The 18,975-nt window shown below is 48.7% G+C and overlaps 9 protein-coding genes across 9 annotated transcripts; 5 read left to right on the top strand and 4 right to left on the bottom strand.

The window, feature by feature from the left end:
- Positions 1-222: 222 nt before the first annotated feature.
- N7466_000547 (uncharacterized protein) lies at positions 223-1,422 on the top strand (the record flags this gene model as incomplete). Its single annotated transcript, XM_057159945.1, has 3 exons — positions 223-439; positions 513-978; positions 1,041-1,422. 3 exons carry the CDS (start codon positions 223-225, stop codon positions 1,420-1,422), a joined length of 1,065 nt encoding a protein of 354 aa, XP_057026193.1.
- A 1,029-nt stretch (positions 1,423-2,451) lies between these two features.
- Positions 2,452-3,396, top strand: N7466_000546 (putative class III chitinase; the record flags this gene model as incomplete). The annotated part of the gene is made up of 1 exon (XM_057159944.1): positions 2,452-3,396. The coding sequence occupies one exon, from the start codon at positions 2,452-2,454 to the stop codon at positions 3,394-3,396; it is 945 nt and encodes a 314-aa protein (XP_057026192.1).
- A 497-nt stretch (positions 3,397-3,893) lies between these two features.
- Positions 3,894-5,961, top strand: N7466_000545 (alkaline phosphatase family protein; the record flags this gene model as incomplete). The annotated part of the gene is made up of 3 exons (XM_057159943.1): positions 3,894-3,971; positions 4,026-4,155; positions 4,211-5,961. The coding sequence occupies 3 exons, from the start codon at positions 3,894-3,896 to the stop codon at positions 5,959-5,961; spliced, it is 1,959 nt and encodes a 652-aa protein (XP_057026191.1).
- Positions 5,962-6,158: 197 nt separating this feature from the next.
- N7466_000544 (RNA-binding signal recognition particle subunit SRP54) lies at positions 6,159-7,870 on the bottom strand (the record flags this gene model as incomplete). The annotated part of the gene is made up of 2 exons (XM_057159942.1): positions 6,159-7,733; positions 7,793-7,870. The coding sequence occupies 2 exons, from the start codon at positions 7,868-7,870 to the stop codon at positions 6,159-6,161; spliced, it is 1,653 nt and encodes a 550-aa protein (XP_057026190.1).
- A 228-nt stretch (positions 7,871-8,098) lies between these two features.
- Positions 8,099-9,001, top strand: N7466_000543 (rRNA-processing protein RRP15; the record flags this gene model as incomplete). The annotated part of the gene is made up of 1 exon (XM_057159941.1): positions 8,099-9,001. The coding sequence occupies one exon, from the start codon at positions 8,099-8,101 to the stop codon at positions 8,999-9,001; it is 903 nt and encodes a 300-aa protein (XP_057026189.1).
- Positions 9,002-9,308: 307 nt separating this feature from the next.
- Positions 9,309-10,052, bottom strand: N7466_000542 (ferredoxin family 2Fe-2S iron-sulfur cluster binding protein; the record flags this gene model as incomplete). The annotated part of the gene is made up of 3 exons (XM_057159940.1): positions 9,309-9,550; positions 9,619-9,725; positions 9,787-10,052. 3 exons carry the CDS (start codon positions 10,050-10,052, stop codon positions 9,309-9,311), a joined length of 615 nt encoding a protein of 204 aa, XP_057026188.1.
- A 222-nt stretch (positions 10,053-10,274) lies between these two features.
- On the top strand, positions 10,275-11,847 carry N7466_000541 (mitofusin complex protein UGO1; the record flags this gene model as incomplete). The annotated part of the gene is made up of 2 exons (XM_057159939.1): positions 10,275-10,637; positions 10,696-11,847. 2 exons carry the CDS (start codon positions 10,275-10,277, stop codon positions 11,845-11,847), a joined length of 1,515 nt encoding a protein of 504 aa, XP_057026187.1.
- Positions 11,848-12,970: 1,123 nt separating this feature from the next.
- On the bottom strand, positions 12,971-13,198 carry N7466_000540 (uncharacterized protein; the record flags this gene model as incomplete). Its single annotated transcript, XM_057159938.1, has 1 exon — positions 12,971-13,198. The coding sequence occupies one exon, from the start codon at positions 13,196-13,198 to the stop codon at positions 12,971-12,973; it is 228 nt and encodes a 75-aa protein (XP_057026186.1).
- A 1,497-nt stretch (positions 13,199-14,695) lies between these two features.
- Positions 14,696-16,240, bottom strand: hapX (bZIP transcription factor HapX; the record flags this gene model as incomplete). Its single annotated transcript, XM_057159937.1, has 1 exon — positions 14,696-16,240. The coding sequence occupies one exon, from the start codon at positions 16,238-16,240 to the stop codon at positions 14,696-14,698; it is 1,545 nt and encodes a 514-aa protein (XP_057026185.1).
- Positions 16,241-18,975: the final 2,735 nt, after the last annotated feature.

The raw sequence follows: 18,975 nt of genomic DNA, 5'->3' as shown, positions 1-18,975 counted from the left end.
CTGCAGACTCGTAAAGATCCACTTCTAGTAAGGATCAAGCGTTGCCCCCAGGTGGGGGCTCAAAAATTAAATAAAATTTGGGTGGAACCCGTGGACTCCAGCTTTTACACATTCAATGATATCGGCTCATATATAAGATACCCAGGCTATGTACACCGTCCCCCATTCAGAGGTCCCGTGTATTCGCGATCCCTCGGGCCGACTCCGGCTTTGATCATAGTCATGACTTCAGACTCAGAGAGTTACACAACAGAATACTTGAACGAGTATTGCGGCGGGGAGCTTATTGCCACTGCGGTGGTGTTCATGGTCCTGGAGATAGCATTTTCGACCATTCGATGGTATGCGAAACGGAGGCAGGAGGTGCCCGTAGGTCTGGATGACTGGTTTATCTGGCCTGCACTCGTTGTCAACCTTATTCTTTGCATCGAAGGCTTGAGTATGTCCATACCTCTATCAGCGCTCACTTGGTTTGAAACTTGTAGTGCTGGTATTAACCGTCTTATTCATAGTTCTTATTCCTCTCGCCGGCGTGGGACGACATCTTGTCGTAATCGAAGCACGCAGTCCAGAGAAGTTGGTTGTCTGGGCCAAGGGCGTCTACGCGTGTGTTTGGATATGGGCGCTAGCAGTGGCTCTCCCCAAGATGTCAATTCTGGGGTTTTACCTCCGTTTTTTCAAGTCACCTTATGAACGCGCCACATGCTACTTTTTGATGTTCGTCACCGCCGCCAGTTTCATCGGCATCGGACTTACCGCAACGTTTGCGTGTACGCCTGTGAGCTATCAATGGGAACGAACAAAGCCAGGCGCAACAGGGAAATGCATCGACATCACTGTATTCTATGATTGGATGTCATTCCCGAATATTGTCACAGACGCCATTCTCTTATTTCTACCACTGCCGATGATATTACGGCTACATCTTCCTCGACACCAAAAGGCCGGACTGGTTCTTATCTTCGCGACGGGTGGAGCGTGAGTACACACGATAGACCTGGGTACCATCTTGAGAATACTAGATACTGATACATACCCAGAGGAATTATCACATCATGCCTCCGCTTCGCTACTTTTTACAACAACAATGCACTTGAAGATAACACCTGGACTTCAGTTCAACTCCTCAAATGGACGGACATTGAGCCAGGAATCTACTTTCTCGCTGCGTGCATGCCTTCATTCGGTCCTCTTTTACAGCGTGCTTGGGGTCGCTTTATCGCACCTCAAGTTAAAAGTCTAAGGAAGTCGTCAGGAAAGACAAGTGGGTCTGATCGCGGTAGCAATGGACTCGCATTGTATACCATTGGAGGTGGACGCAGGGACCATAAGCCTGGAAACTATAGTGATAGTCATTCCAGAGCTTTTCTGAGACTGAGCGAGGACGAGGATGAGAGAGTGACTGTACCACAGGGTGCCTAATGGGAATATAATGCTTGACTACCTATATTTATGTTCAAAATCCATTTTACAATCATCATTTTTATGGGAAGCGTACATAGCGCATTGAATAATAGCCAAAGAGACATTAACTCTGAACAGATACAGTCCGGAGCCCTGGAGGGCTTTTGAGAAAGTCGTGTCCACCTGGCAGTGATCAAACGAAATGTGTAGAGCATAAATTCACTTCCAAGGTTGTTGATTTTAGGACCAGTTGACACAGATCTCTGAATATTCTGGATGTAAGGTAGCAAATTGTCCAGTGTGCATAGCAGCAAAAATAAGCGATATATTTATGATCCTCACAAGATCACAACAGTTAAGAAGCTGGCAATGTGACCATAACTTCCTGAGCTCAAATTGTGACTTATATCACGGATTCATGAAAGAATCAGGAGAGGACTAAGAACTTTCAACTCTGGACACATGGCACGTGACTTTTTTTTCAAAAGTGAAATTTGTGTATCCTTTGATCAACTACTAGTAAGCATTGATGCTAGTGCATTGCTCAGATATCGTCAAATCCGTGTGCTCCACATCAAAAATGTCGATTCAAAAACCAAATGCTATCTCACATGAAATTGTTCTTCAAAGTCAAGACTTAAGTAATAGTCAAGACTCGAGAGTGTGCCGCGCTACTATTCCCCACCGCGGGGCCGATCCTCGCTTAGTCAGTGCTGTAGCCTGCCCGCGGCAGGTGGACTAGAGCTGTGATGTGTTGTTGTGGGGGCCAATGTGGCATCATTCATGATTCACCTACCTTGACTTGTATCATATGGTGCCTGGCTTTTCTTGTTGCTATATCTACTCGGTGTTATTCCTGTGGTTCCCCCCGGGCGTTTCATACAAGGAAGTTTCTTGGATCTTGACAACAAAGCTCCCACTTTGGTTTTCTTACCAGAGGCACGCCAACACCGCAGTTCTTATCCAGCACCATCAGGGACTCAAGGGGTATCGAAATTTACCTTATATTCTGTGAATCAAGACTGGCTCAGTCGAAGTCGCATAGAAATGCCACCTCTCCCAGACCGGTCGCTTGAGCGACGAAGAGTAGTTTTATATCATCAAACCCTGATCCCAGGCGCGGGCCCATATGTCCCCATGATGCCACTTGTGGAACACAATACTGGCATCACACATGTGATTCTAGCAGCTATACATCTCAATGATGACCCAAACCACATCACTCTCAACGATGACCCACCTGACAACCCCAAGTTCGACCCCCTATGGGCCGAAGTGCCCCAAGTTCAGGAGGCCGGCGTGCAGGTCATGGGTATGTTGGGAGGTGCGGCACCTGGCTCATTCACGCGACTCGATGGCGACCAAAACCAGTTCGAAAGATTTTATGTCCCTCTGAGGGACATCCTGCGCCGATACAATCTCAATGGACTCGATCTCGATGTGGAAGAAGAAATGTCTCTTCAGGGCGTGATTCGTTTGATTGACCGACTCAAGGCCGATATGGGCGATGAATTCATCATCACGCTCGCTCCAGTTGCCGCTGCGCTCCTTGGCGCGGGCAATCTCTCTGGCTTTGATTATAGACAACTCGAGCAGGCACGGGCATCTAAGATTGCCTGGTACAATGCACAGTTTTACAATGGCTGGGGGCCTGCTGAGGACCCTCGGATGTATGGGGCAATTATCTCGCAGGGCTGGTCTCCGCGCCGAATTGTGTACGGTATCCTGACGAACCCGGGCAATGGGTCACAGGGCTATGTTTCGCGCGAAAAGATGAGCCCTGTTCTTGCAGCCCTAGTTGAGCAGTTCCCGACTTTCGGCGGTGTTATGGGTTGGGAGTATTTTAATGCCTTGCCTGGAGGTGAAGCTGAGCCATGGCAGTGGGCGGCCGAGATGTCAGTTAGTATGGGCATGAAGGACGTGGTGACTGCTGCCAAACAGCTTTTGACCATGAATAATTTAGTGCGTGGTATGATGAACCAAGGGAGATGATTTTGATACACATCTGAATGTATCAATTGAATTATCATGTGATTTACATCAAATGAGCGACTGATCTACTTTAAATATACATCGATTATATAAACATTGAAATCAATGTTATGAATAGTTGGGTCAAATTAGATGAAGTCTGGCACATATTCAAGAAAAGCTTCCATACTAATCAATTCTGATTTTGAAAATTTGCGTACATGTTTTAGCCTTGGAAATGCTCGTATTTTGAGTACACCTAGATCTATGGATGATCGTGAGTTGCGCTGTGCCCAAATCGTCGAATGTTTCTTGAAGTTGTATACAAATGTCATTGATGGTGGGCCCGTGGCTGGGTATAACGTCATTCCAAATACGAACACCAATCAAGATGCATAACAACAACATGACCCCCTTCAACATCCTCGAAGCCTCCCATTAACCAGCTTCAACATTCTCCGAACTCGGAACGTGCCATGTTTGCAATTCTTGCTGCTTTTGTCGTCTGAAGAGTGACAATGGTCTCCCTGCGGCGAGCCGTTACGGCCATCACCTCGGCTACGATCCGGCTGGCTACCTTTGTTTTTCTAAGATGGGTATGGGCAACAACGCCACTTGATTCTTATCAGACTATTAATTCGTCTTTTTAGATACCTGGATTTCCATTTGCACCTATTATCTTCACATCTTTGGTCGTCTATTTATCGTCGCTCCTATCCCTGGTTCAGGATGATCAATCCTCTAGGGATCGCCCCGACAAGGGCGGAAAGAATTCAGCCAGTGAGCCAGTCTCCTGGAAGCTTGGGATGTACCAATGAACTAAATGCAATATTAGAAAATCGTGCCATCAAGTCAGAAACACCTCATTCCAGTGATTCCGTGTTAAAGACACTTCTTACAGGCCTTCCTTCCAAGCGCTCACGCGTTTGGACGTTGGCCACAACATTAATCAACGTCAGTGCGGCGCTATTGGCACTTGACTTTTTGGTCAGAGGCTTCCTCGTCTACCCTACCGAGGATGTTACATTCTCACGCATCGGATATGTATCGCCGACCACTGCTAGCTTGGTCTTCCGAGAGCCCGATACGGCTCAACTGCCTGTCGTGATTTCTTTCCAAGAAGTCTCCAAGAGTACCCAAAAATGGCGCCAAGAGGGCACTGTCTACAAGTTAGACAACAGTACAGATTTTACAGCTTCAGTAAAGTTGAAGAATCTGAAACCCGGAACCCATTATCGATATTCATTATCAAACAACAAAACAGGCAACTTTGTGACCTCACCGCGTCCAGGATCCCCCGAAGCAAACAAAATGTCTTTTGTCACTTCAAGCTGTCTGAAACCAAACTTCCCTTACAGCCTTTTCTCTCATCCGCTTCGAGTCCCTGGAATTGAGCAAATGACCGAAGTCCTCGGAAAGCTGCCACCTCTCCTCAAACCAGCATTCATGCTCTTCCTCGGCGATTTCATCTACATCGACGTGCCCTTCCGATTCGGCTCTTCAATGGATCACTACCGCAGCGAATACAGACGTATCTACTCATCCCCCTCATGGTCTTTCAGCGCAGGAAACAAATCCGCAATCGATCTTCCCTGGATCCACACACTAGATGACCACGAAATCGAAAACGACTGGTCGAAGGGTAACAAGACCGCTCCGTACCCAGCAGCAGCCGACCCATTCACCCACTACCACGTTAGTGCAAACCCGCCCGTCCCCGCAAAAGCATTCGCGCATCCGGACGATGTAACCTATTTCTCATTTGTGAATGGTCCTGCTTCATTCTTCATGGTCGATACCCGCACGTATCGCTCCGAGCCATCAGAAGCAAACTCAACTATCCTGGGATACGCACAGCTGCAATCGCTCTTGCACTATATCTCCACGCCCGAGCCAGCGGGTGTTCATTGGAAGATTATCTCATCGAGTGTCCCTTTCACTAAGAATTGGCACGTCGGTACGGCAGATACATGGGGTGGTTACCTCGACGAACGACGTAAAGTCTTCGAAGCGATGTGGCGCGCTGAACGCGCCCTCGGCATTCGAATCGTCCTTCTTAGTGGTGATCGTCATGAATTTGGAGCCACACGATTCCCTGATCCAGAGCTTGCATTGTCGTCTGATGAGCTTCAGCCTGATACAGGTGGACTAGGTCTTCATGAATTTAGCGTGGGCCCCCTCAGCATGTTCTACCTTCCTATTCGAACCTATCGTCAGACGGATACGGAAGATGTGGCGGTGAAATATGCTCCCGATGGAAATAGCAAGTTTGGACTTGTTGATATTGCTGAGGAGAAAGACGGAGTGTTCCCCTTGGCGCGCAGCTCAGTTCTTACCTATTCGCTCTATGTAGATGGCAAGGTTGCGTGGAAGTATCGACTTAGCGTTCCCCTTGGAAGTGGAGCGGGTGCTAAAACCCTCCCACCTGGACGTGTGCTTGAGGACAACTTGACCCGCGAAGGCTGGGATGTCGTTATCAAGACGGCAATTGGAACAGCAGAAGAGATTGGAAAGTTGCTCATCGAAAAGGCCAAGGTGGCCTATGAAGATCTTCTGGAATCTTTGCAAAAGAAAGGACTTAATTAGATTAGCACATACTATTCCGAGATGGTTCAATAATTTCTGATCATGTCCATGACTTGTTGTATTGTGCAGGTATAGAATGTACTGGGAATAGGATTTCTCGAACGCCAAACACCGGCCCAGATGCTAATATGGAAAAATGATAGATAGAAAACATGTAAGAAGATAAGCAGGAACAGTCTTGCGGCTTGACTTGCCGACTACCGTCCTCCTCTTCCACGTCCACCACTACCACCTCCACCAGCACCACCCATGCCTGGCATTCCGCCCATTCCACCCATTCCACCCATCAAGCCGCTCATCTGGCTCATCATAGCTTGCATATCCATGCCTCCCATGCCAGGCATACCACCGCCTCCTTGACCACCACCCATCATCTGCATCATCTTGCTAATGTCTCCCATGCCGGGCATGCCTCCCATTCCTCCCATTCCTCCCATTCCACCAGCACCACCCATAGCCTGCATACGCTTTTGCATAGCAGCCATTTGCTGATCCTTGTTTCCACCCTTCAGCATGTTCTGGGCACGCTGCATTTGCTTCTTCTGGCCACCGACACGCTTAGCCATACCGGCCATCATGCGGTGCTGTGACAGCAGATCTTCAACCTCACGGACGGTGGTACCACTTCCATGAGCGATTCGGACCATACGACTGGGCTTGTCAACAAAGACCTTGCCATCACTGTCCATCTCAGCCGCCGTCATACTGTCGAAGATGTAAACCATGCGTCGCAGCTTCATAGAACCATCCTCATCATCCAGACCCTGTGTCAAGTTGGACAGACCAGGAATCATACCGGATAACTTCGAGAGAGGTCCCATCTTCATGATAGATGTAATGTTTTCACGGAAGTCACGAATGGTGTAGATACCCTCGGCAATATGCTTGTAGGTCTCCTTAGCAGCAGCAGAATCTTTGGTGACGGCTTGCACATGGTCAAGTAGCCCGGCCATATCACCCATACCTAGCAACTTTGAGACAAATGAACGAGGCTCGAATCGCTCCAAGTCCATCATGTGTTCACCGGTTCCAAGGAAAATAATAGGAGTGTTCGTAGCGGCAACAGCAGAGATGGCACCACCACCCGCTGCGTGACCATCGGTCTTAGTGATAATGATGGCACCAAAGTTAGCAGAAGCCTTGAACGCCGATGACTGAGCCTCTGCGGCCTGACCGATAGTGCTGTCGAGAACCATGATAGTCTGGTCGGGAGTGACGGCCTCTTGAATTTGAATCATTTCATTGAACAGCTCCTCCTCCTGTCGGTGACGACCACTGGTATCAACAATGATGATATCGAATCGCTCCTTCTTAAATTGGGCCACACCCTCAGCCGCCACAACAGCAGGATCTGTTTGGGTCAAGCTACCATAGTAGGGAATCTTGGCCTTAGTTGCGTTCTGCTTAAGCTGGTCGAAAGCACCGGCACGGAAGGTATCCGCGCAAACCAGCGCTGTCTTGAATCCACGCATCTGGTAGTGGCGGGCAAGCTTGGTACAGGTGGTCGTTTTACCAGCACCCTGTAGACCAACAAACATAATGACATTAGAGCGACCCTTCTTAGGACGGAAGGACTCTGATTGAGGATCAACCAATGTCACCAGCTCATCGAAAACGGTCTTCTGAATCAGGCGCTTCTTGTTGGTGGCGGCGGGAATGGAAGCAAAGTCGACACTCTTCTTGATCGATTTTCGGAGGGTCTGAACGAGCTTGACGTTCACATCGGCGGACAAAAGGGCAGCGCAGATCTCCTTGAGCATGTCATCGAATGCCTAGCTGAATTAGCATCTAGTCTCGGAGTTATTTGCAGTGAGTGAAACACAAGACAAACCTTCTCGTCGAGGTTGTTAGACCTCGATAGGTCATTGACGGCGGCGTTGATGCGCCGTCCTAGATCCTGAAGGACCATGATGGATGGATATATTCAAAATAAACTTGAACAAGTATGGTTCAAGCACAGGACACAAGAGCAAGTTGTGGAGGGGCGAGAAGCGGAAAGGCCAAGGAGGCAATGCGGAGAGCCAATCGGCGTTCGGGAAGGTTTCACCGCCCAAAAAAAAGTTGCTCGGTAGAGAAACTGACTCTGCTCTTTCGTTCTTCTCTTCACGTTCAATTGTGATTTTTCTTTACATTCAAAATGGTTGGATCCTATTCCAAGAAGCGCAAGGTCGCTGATGGCATGAAGGGCAAGACTGCCCGCCCAAAGAAGTTCCGCAAGCAAACCACCTACCACAGCTCAGATGATGAAGAAGAAGGCACCAACTTCTCAGCTGTCAACCTTGCCGATTCAGACGACGAGGATGGAGTTGTCTCTGTGAATAAGACTCCACTTGGAGAGCGTCGCCCGTCAAAGAAATCGAAAACCGAAACCACATCCAAGTCCAAATCCACCACCAAGAAAGATTCCAGTGACAACGAAGACAACGAAGACAACGAGGATCACGACGACGACGACGAAAATGATGCTTCTGGCTCTGATATTGAATTTGACGACGACGAGTTCCTTTCCGACGATATGGACGCCAGTGAAAACGCCGGTGGCAAGCGCCGAGCCGTTCCCAAGCGCAACGATCCTACCGCCTTCTCAACCTCTATCTCCAAAATTCTGGCTACCAAACTTACATCTGCTGCCCGAGCTGATCCCGTCCTGTCCCGAAGCAAAGCTGCTGCCGACAAAACTAGCGATACCGCCAATGAGAAGCTCGACAATGCCGCCCGAGCTAAGATGCGCGCAGACAAGAAGGAAGAGCTGGATCGTGGCCGTGTCCGTGATGTGATGGGTATTGAAAGAGGACTTGCTGGCCCCGTGGCTGAAGACGAGAAGCGTTTGCGCAAGATGGCGCAACGTGGTGTCGTGAAGCTGTTCAATGCTGTCCGAGCTGCGCAAGTCCGGGGAGAAGATGCCGCGAAGGATGAACGCAAGAAGGGAACAGTCGGTATGGGAGAGCGGGAGAAGGCTACCAACGAGGTCAGCAAGCAAGGATTCCTTGAGCTCATCAACGGCAAGAAGGGAAAGCCTTTGAACATCGAGGAGGCTTAAATCGCTAAAAGTCCTATGATTCCCCATGGCATGTTTTCCGGCGTTGGGCGATTTGTATTTTACTAGTATATTACACTTGACATTGTAAATCCATCAATCTCTTATGGTCTTGTTTTAGAAATAGTACAGGAAATTTTTCATTCGGTATCTTGTCCGGCTTGACGCAACACAAATGCACATAGTAAAATACAGGGTCCACCATACATAGTAGCTACTATATATGGACCATCTCTGGTCTGTTCGCCAAAGCTTCAACATCCACTCCAAGATTAGTAGGCGCTTCGCAATTATTGTTAATTTCAAGGCCTTATTTCGATTCGAAATCGCTAGCCTGTAGGTTCCGTGTCATTGTCGGCAGCTTCACCACCATGCCGTCCATATCCTTGGTGACCAAAACCTGGCATCCTAACCGAGAGGTCTCGGTCAAACCAAATGCCAGATCAAGCATATCATTCTCGTCGTCTGATGGTTCCTCCATCTTGTCGAACATGTCCGGGTCCTCCACGATAATATGGCAGGTAGAGCAAGCGCATGAACCACCGCAAGCACCTATAAAACATCGAGGGTCAGTAAATCCGCGTATTCAGTTAAACAGAGTTTCAAGAGATTTGACGTACCTTCCATCTCAAGGTCATTCGCCTGTGCAATATCGAGCAGGTTGTCTCCCTCAGCTACCTGTAACTCGACTTTGGTGCCATCCTTCTCAACAAAGGTAATGTTGATTCTAGGGTCATTGTCAGCAATTGCAGTGTAATATGACCAAGCGCAATCCGTGGATGGCTTACTCCTCGCCGGCTTTCGGGGGTGTGACGTGACCGTGGGCAGCTTGCGCAGAGACAGAGAATGTACGCTGAGCTGACTTCCACCCTTGCGAGGGCAACTGGAGGCTCTTGTTTGTGGCCGACCCCCACCGGTTCACATTGACCGTTCCTCCGATTCTCCGCGGGATTGTTGAACTGGCATATCTCCGTGACTGAGTCAAACACGCCTCACCAGTAGCCTTAGGCACTACTCGGCGCAATTGCTGGTTGAATCCTTGCCAGAGGGCCATTGCGATTTAATAAAGTAGAAGACAAAATGAGAATGAAGTGAGAAAGTTGAAACTAAGAATCACAAGGGAAAACAGAACTGGGGCGGAGGGAGAGGATCGTCCAATAGCCGCGGAGGGAAAAAAAAGACTGACAAAGCCAAAAGGCGGCGGGCTCGGACATCTCTCGCTGCTACTTTCTCCGACCCTTTTAACCCCGACCACCCCTCACTCGTCCATCCAACCATGGCCTCTCGTGACGGGATCAATCCCTTGCGGCCTTACTATATCCCCCAGTCGGGGCTGTCGCCAACTCCAAATCTGACTCAAGAGGTGTCGGCACCGTCGCCCTCGTCAGCTCAGGTGTTTGGGAGCTCCGCGCGCGACCTCATCCCAGATATCGACTACTCAGATTATCTCGACTCCTCGCCCTCGGTCACAGATTGGTGCCGAGAGGCTGTAAACAACTCTCTTATCCGCTATGCACAAGTTCTGATCGCGCAACCTTTTGATGTCGCCAAAACGATCCTCCAGGTGTATGTCGTATCTGACACCGCAGAGGAGGACCGGAGGTCGACTCCGGGACCTGGGAGCAGCACATATGACTCGGTATGAAGGCCTTGTTACTGAACAAAGTGCGACATGTAGCTGACAAAAGTATCTATAGGAGTCAGAATCTTCCGACGATGAGAGCACCTATTTCACCTCCGCCGCCCCTACTACACCAAATCCAAGTACACCGCGATCCCGAAAGGTCCGGCATCGCATCACAGACCGCAGTGGCTACATTCGCCCAGATGACGGATCAGGATCATCCAAACATGCCTTGGCTATTAAAAACCCGACGTCGTTAACAGATGTGCTTTCCCAACTCTGGACTACTAATGGACCGAGCTCCCCTTGGAAGTCATCCAACGCCACATTCATCTATTCATTGCTCCTCCCCACTTTGAATACATTCATTCGCAGTCTCCTCTCTGCTATTATTGGCTTCCCAGAGGAAGATATTGCCTCGTCCATGACTGCCGATATCTTGACGGCACCTTCGCCTCTCGCCACGCTAATCCTGTCATTCGTCTCCTCCTCGCTCTCCGCACTCATTCTTTCTCCCATCGATACTGCTCGCACTCTTTTGATGCTGACTCCCGCAACACACGGTCCACGCTCCCTTATCCGGGCCATCCGTCAACTCCCCACCCCCAACTCCACGATTCCTCCTCATCTCGTCCCGATCACCATTCTCCACTCCAGTCTTCCAAACTTCATTACAACCGCGACCCCTCTCATCCTCAAATCATACCTGTCAATTGATCCTCTCCTCAACCCATCCACATGGAGTCTTTTCACGTTCTTGGGCTCTGGTCTCGAGCTTGCGGTGAAATTCCCGCTCGAGACTGTTCTCCGCCGCGCCCAGATTGCCACATACACTTCTCTCAGCCTACGTCAAAAGTCCTCGGGCGGTAGTATAAATGCGGCATCTATTGATGCTGCTGATGTCGAGACTATTGTTCCCACCCCGCGCACTTACCGCGGTGTTATTGGTACGATGTGGCACATCGTTCACGAAGAGGGTGTCAGTCCTTCTCCTACCGATGCTGACCGTGTCCGCACTGTTCTCGGCAAAACTACGACCCAAAATGACAACCAGAAGCGGCAACAAGGCCAGGGTATCCAAGGCCTTTACCGTGGCTGGCGAATAGGGATGTGGGGTCTCGCCGGTATGTGGGGCGCCAATATCCTCGGTGGACTGGCCGGTGGCTACGAGGACGAAGTTACCATGCGCGGTGGTCATGGACGCTCCAGCGGTGGCCGGTTTTAGTTGAACCTGGTTTCTTGAAGGGATGCTTCCTAACGGTAAATTGGATGCTCGGTTTTCGCTGAAGACTCATTATTTCGGCCCATTTTCAAACAAGAGAATTATACCTTCAACAAGGTCCATGTGTCTCGAGAAAAGGATGACACTTGCCTTGTGTTACCCAGAGATAGGAACCTCGATTCACGCTCTTCATATCATTTATTTCGACTCTCTCCTCCTTCCTCTGCTCACATCTTATACCCCAAGGAATGGATCCAGGGGTCAAGCAAACGGCGCTTTTGATTTTACACCTTGTATAAAACTTCACACTACATAGGAATTCAATTAACTTTCGCTTTTTGGAGAACAGCCATATCTACTAGTAGGTTCAAGATGTCAGTCATCTCCGCATCTGAAGAACGCATTACCCGACCTCAGGTCAATGCGCACTTAGGCTGTATGAAAATTCCAACCCACCGAGTAGCCCGCAACTGCGTCAACCACACCTGTTGGAATAGTATCTAGTTATTCGACACCGCTCTTGGTAATACCTTTCTAAGTAAATCCACGGAACTTTATCAAGTTGATGACAGCTAGCGTATTACCTTGTCTTTAAATATTGGAATCGTAGCGAGTTTTCGGGCAAATGAGGTGTCTGACCTCAATGTACATGAGAAGGCACCAAGAGAAAGCCAAATCTACACCTGACTTTCTGATCAAGATTAGAGATGTTGTCTAGCTACGAAAGTCTGGATGACTCGAAACCGAATATCTGACAACTAAAGTCTAAATCTATGTAGCATTTGAGCCTAGTAACTAATCATACCACCCAAGTACGTTTCTACCTCTACGATGACAGAGAAGGGCAAATGTAGGTTCATTTATTGAATCGTGAAATTTTCGAGTATCCAGTCTCTGTCAATCATTCTTGGCCCATTCCACCGTCAACTCGTGTTTGAAAGTTCAAATTTTTGCTCTTGCTTCCCCCCCGAAATAATCCGTTAGAACCGTCATCACGCCCCATCCCTAGCTGATTCTCGTGTTTTGTATCTTTCAGGACCCCAATATCAGATTTTAATTCATTTCCAGCCGTACTCGAAACCTTGAAGTAGGTGGAACGGCCAAATCGGATGGCAAATTAACCGTTTTAGGCATCAGATTGCTTGGGTTGGCGTCCAGCGGCATGAGTTGCTAGAAGTTCATCGGAGATAGCCAAAGGTCGAGCTTCTGGGTCAAATCCACTCTCAACGGCCTTGTTAATGATTGTTTTTATTGTACTTCTTGGTATACCAAGAACATCAGATATTTTGTAAGGGTTCAGTCCTTGGGATTTGAGGGCAAGGATAGCACCCCGGTTGCTGAGGTCGATTGGCATGATGGTTGTGTGGGTAGGCAGGTAGAAGGCAGGTCTTTTTGACTCCTGTAAAGAGACTATCAGGAAAGGAGTTATTAGATTGCAGGTCAGATGTGTTCTAGCCATCTGGCCAAGAATTTGACAAATACCTTCTTGATGTAGATGGTGTGTTCACTTTTAAAAAATGATTGCGGTGACACAAAAGAAGCTGAAGATGGTTTGAAAAATATCAGCGTTAGATGTGATGTAGACGGAAGAGAAAGAGAAGAAGAGTGAAACCTTGGAAGATGGGAAACACTCCTAGGGCTGGTATTAATAGGTAGCAAACATTCAGATGTCAGGTGACTAGTCAGAACGATTGATGGAATGATGCTACTAGTAGGTATTACTAAGGCTGAGTGAGGATTACCTGTACTAAGAGTCAAATAGGCTGGCTTAATAGACGGCCACTTTCTAGGTAGTACATAGTAGTACTAGTAGTTGACGAAGGTACATTCTTGTGTAAGATGACTTAGCTATCTAACAATTCTATACTTGGCAGCTTGCATCAATTGATGATTCCCGGAGTCTCTTAGGAATGATTGAATACTGAGCATGGTCATACGCAGCAAAGACTGATCCAAAATGGACATCTGATAGCAAGAAAGTTGTTTGCAAGGAGCTTCAAGTCCAACATTCTCTCGATCTCGTTGTGGATGCTCTGCAGCCAGAAATTATCACGAAAGACTTTCGCCAGAAAGGCCAAACCCTTGTTCAATATGGACTATCCAACGACATAGGAGAAAAAGACAGGCGATGAATATATGGAGGGAAAGCATATGTATGGGCTGTGGGTAAGATCGTAGGGAGTACGAAGATCTGGTTGATGGCGGATGGAGATTAGTGAGAAAAGGCAGATTTTGGGGTTGCGTGAACTCACTTTACCTTTGAAATGCCTAAATTTCCAGTCTTGCTGGCCTACTCGGCATTAAGAGGTATCTAGAGTTGCCTATTGCAAGTAGCAAAATCCGAATTCAAATCTTGATGGTGAAGATAGTGAAAAAGTATAGGGAAAGAGAATATTGTAGTTCGATCATTCAATTCATGAGAAACAAGGTGTATACATCACACAAATCGCCAAAGATAAAACGCCGTTCAAGAAGTCCCAACCGTCTAGACTAGAATGGAAAAAATGGGTACAATGAATCCACCACAGGAATCAACCCTAGACCATTTTCATATCGGTCAGATTCCCCGTTCAAGCACATAGGTAGTCTACTTATGCAGAACATAGCCACAGAGAAGAATCAAATAAAACATTTGCTTTTGGAGAAGAGGGTCACAAGTGTGGGTTGTGTTGTGGAAACCTGTAAAAGACGAAAGACAATGTAGACCATGTGGTGGTACACAGCAATCGGGGCGTGGGTATCATTTTGCCTCGGTGAGGACAAATAAAAAAGGAAAGCCCGATGCAGAATCGAAAGAGAGGAAGGGTAAAGGGGGTATAGATGGTCTTCGTTGGTCTTTTTTTTTGACTCTTTATTTCGAGGCAAATCGCCTGTCAAAGTAGCGGAGTACGCCCATCACGCTAGCAGCCTCAACCTCCAAGGCGCCTCGGTCACCGTTGGCTTGTGCGGCGAAAGCAGCAGCCTGGTCACGAGGGTTCGGGAGGGTGTGAAGCTTAGGCAACCAGGTGGAGATCTCATCGCTGGCTCGGGAGAAATTGGGGTGGCGGGACAGAGTGGTGAAGGCATCGGCACAGCTCAAGGTGAGCGCGTTGGGTGTAGAGGGTTTGGCTGCAACAGGTTGCGCAGGCATGGGGGGGTTGTTACGCGTGGTCGGGGCGGTGGGGGCATTTCTTGACATGCAGCATCCTCCGTCGGCTCCCTTGCCACCGCAGCAGCCTCCCCCCGCTGGAGTTCCGCTCGCTGACCGGGAGGCTGCCAGCGTCTTGCAAAAAAGGGTGCTTCGAGGATCGGCAAGACACTGGGCGCAAGTACCGGGTCCGTTCGCACATGGGTTGGTGGCTTGGCTGATAGGCGGGAGAGTCACATCACCGTCGGAAGGGGGTGGGGTGAACTGGGAGATAGACTGGATGGGAGCAAGACGAGGGTTGTCGAAAGAGTTGCGGCGGGCACGCTCCTCCTCTTGGGCAGCCATCTCAGCACAGATGCAGGGAGTACCATCTTGGCAGAAGCCACAGGGGTCGACTGGGGGTGATGAAACGTTGTTGTTGTGATGGTGGTGAGAAACCGGCTGGACAGGAACACCAGAGAATCGAGCGGTGAAATCAATCTCCATCTCCTCGGGATCCGGCTTGATTTCCGGCTCCGAGACTTCGCGTTCGGGACTTCCAACCCCGTGGGGAGGATATCTACCTCGAGACTCGTGAGTATCAATGGGCATACCGAAGGCATCTTCGATGCACTGGCAGTGCGCAGAAGAGCAATCGCCGCAACCCAAGGGCACGTTGTCGGGTTCTGGCTCCCGGTTACGCTCGACACGGGTAGTAGCAACAACACCTTCCATCCGGGTGCTGCGAGTAGAAGGGCGAGTACGAGGCGGTAGAGGAACCGAGTCCGGCATCGGGGACTTGGTATTGGAACTGGACATGGAAGCTCGGAATTCCTTGACAAGAGCTTCTTTGGCACTGCGTTCAATAGCTACTTCCTTCTCAAGAGTGTGGCATCGGTCACGCCACCAAGCCATCTCCTCGCGGCACTGGTCGACTTCCCGCGAAAGATTGCTGATCTGCTCGGCGAACGTCGAAGATCGATTGTCATGGTTATCTTCCATGTCTTTCATCAATTCTTCCAACTCCTGGACTCGAGCAGCCCGACGCTCGCGGAATGCCCGCTGAGCAGCTCTGTTCTGAGCCTTGCGCTTGGTGGGTGGCGTGTCGGTGGCTGGTTTGCGACCAGGCTTCGGTCGTGGGGGGATCACCCATTCTTTCGATGTGATGGAGCCGGGCGTACCGGGACCAGGTGACGGTGCCACGGAGGGTCTGGCAGCTAAGGCAGGGGCCATGGCCAGCGAAGGGGCCGAGGCCGGTGCAGGCGTGAGAGACACGCCTGTCGTGGCCATTGTGGTGGCTGTAATCAGTTCAGGTGCTGCGTTGGGGTCAGCAAGAACATTGAGGGGATCACGAGTCGGGTAGGTTCGGGGGTATACGCACTAGCCGTTTGTCGGTCGGAAAAGCGGATGTGCGCTCATACGACCCGATAAGCGAGCTAGGACCACTCTTGATTAAGAAAATTGACCAAAGAAGGGAGGAATTGAGGCAGAAATTGACAACCCTGCAGGTGGGAAGATAAAGGGTCGCATATATAGCTAATAAGAAGCTAGGAAGAAATTCGGGGAGAAAAGTGGGAAAGGAAGGAGAAGAAAAGGGCGATGATCAGATTAGATTGTGCTCACATGATGCCGGTCTCGGATGGTCCAAGTCGGCTGTAGCGGGGAGGATCCATTATTACAGAGTTTTCTCCTTATTTTCCTTACATATTATTCGAATTTTTTTTTATCAGATCCGTGTGGAGGTCAAGTTGACCGAGTGGGCTGACTGGAGTCAGTAATTATTTCTTCTACATGGTCTATGATTCGTTCTTTTCTATCGCTAACCGCGTCTATATAGTCGGGACTCAGGAGGAGAGAGATGTACGTATACAGTAGTACGGTTCAGTACTAACCGTTATAATAGTGAGTTGGACGTGCAATGACCATTCACAGTTTTAGTGTCAACCAGGACAAGAAAGAGAAAGCAGTCAGCCTATGTAGGAAATCAGATAATAATCAGATTTTCCCATAAAAAGAGGCAGCCAAGTATCAAATCCTGGAACGTGGATGGACTACCTAGGCCAAGTCCCCCACCACCTTCGGTGTAAACCCGGCCATTACCTAGCGGAAACGGCGATTCAACCAATAACAAATGTTATGGTGCGCGAAATCCTTTTTCCCGGGACAGAACTAGTCTCTATTGGTCTCATCTCCAGCGGTGAGTAGGCATGGATCGACCAGAACTCCTGCCGCGTCCTTGACGTTCTTTGGTAGAGCCCTAACTCCCGCAACGAGGTGATCTTATCTGATGGCGCTAGCCAACCTCGCCTGCCCCCTTGGGCAATCCGAGCGCCCCTCGATCCACGTTTTTGAATCATCAATGATGCTGCAACGCAATTGATTTTCTTCTTCTTCGGGACTCACGGACCAACCGTGCTTTGCTGCTAAATTCGTTTCTTTCATTGGTCGGTGGTCCAACCGCGTCTTTGGGTTGTCTTCTTGGCGGTTCCCTCTCCACATCAAATTCTTATCAATCAGTGGCCATATTTTGCTCATCGAGCCGAGCAAGGGCCGAAAAACGGGAATTTTCGCAGTCACAGCTCGCTTTCGGAAGTTTAGCCCCTACTTTCATGGGATTCTGCGTCGTTCTGGAAGGCTGGAGATTCCCTATGATGGTTTCCAGCACAATTGAATCCACCATGGATTTTGGATTCCGTCATCTTTAACTCTAGCGGCATGGCTACGGATCAGTGGCAAATGAAAAAGAGGGGCTATCGGTGATCCATTCCGGTGTAGCCCATTACTTTCTGCTAAGTAGCACGTCAGGACTCAGACCCTGCTAGTATTTGATCGGGTAGTATCGGCCGACATGCGGAGCTTTTGAACAACAACCGTAAGCCATTCAGATCAAAAGAATTGATGCTGGCGACAATGAACAATGGAATTTGGCACAGTATGAGATTTCTTGTGGGGATGATGGGAAAGTCAGGGGTGAGGTGTCAATGCTTTACATGCGGACTCGGAGCAAAGAAGCCGGCACCAAGATCTCCGAGAGCACCTGCACACCTTCCATGGTTTCGCCTGTAATGTCTGTCAGTCAATGATTCACTAGCTTTAAGTGGATGAATTATCTTCGTTGTGTGCGAATTTCCTTGGCTCTGCCGAAGACGGATTGATGTACCCTTTGAGAGATTTTGCTGGAAAACAAGTCGTTGGTCTGCGCCGCGCCTGCAGTTCTCCAAGGAATTTTGCGAGAACTCCAGACATCATCAGGGTTCATTTTTATTTGAAAATTTCCACCCGCTCAAGGTTATTAGGAAATTACAATCCCGAGACTGACGCCAAGCTCTGGTCGCAGCAAATAAACTAGCTAGGACTATGTACAACCTTCAAAGGCAACCATGTCTTACGAATACTAAAGTTGCAGTTTGTTTCTTCCCATCGCAAATCATCCTTTATACCACAACCTTGGAAATATTAAATATACATGTATTGCCAAAATTTTGGACTGTATGAGCACTTGAATATTGCGAAGTAGTTTGGGGAGTATCACAAAACATACTACTACAGGCATAAGTTACCAACATCTCCGCTTCCCTATAATCGGACCAGCTTGCTTCAGCCCGATTGGATTCTGATGTATCTGTACTAGCTTTACTAACTTATGCTTCAAGCTTCAAATGTTTGGTATAGCTAGCAATCTTTCATTTTGAATGATATCTTCAAATCTTACCACCAGTCTGCACTTGCACTGGCTTAGTCATAATGAAACATATGCAGAAGTGATTATTCTTACATATAGTCAATATGATGCACGTTCTTTGAAAAGATATCACCTAAATTCCAATATTCGAATGTCATCTGCAATACATTGATGTTGACTGGGATCACGTCATTTCATGTCCAGATATGCACACACACTCACTCGGAGTCGGATTTCGGAGTTGTCGGACTTGGACGTTGATGGGCAATCCACCAAAGCTTCAGAGCTGTGGGAAGGATCAAGATCATGGCGTGAGAGAAAATTCTGGAAATTGAATTATTTC

This window comes from Penicillium verhagenii (assembly GCF_028828195.1).
Source record: "Penicillium verhagenii strain IBT 33310 chromosome Unknown utg000002l_segment0_segment0, whole genome shotgun sequence".
Classification (NCBI taxonomy): domain Eukaryota; kingdom Fungi; phylum Ascomycota; class Eurotiomycetes; order Eurotiales; family Aspergillaceae; genus Penicillium; species Penicillium verhagenii.
This window is presented reverse-complemented; position numbering and strand designations above follow the sequence as displayed.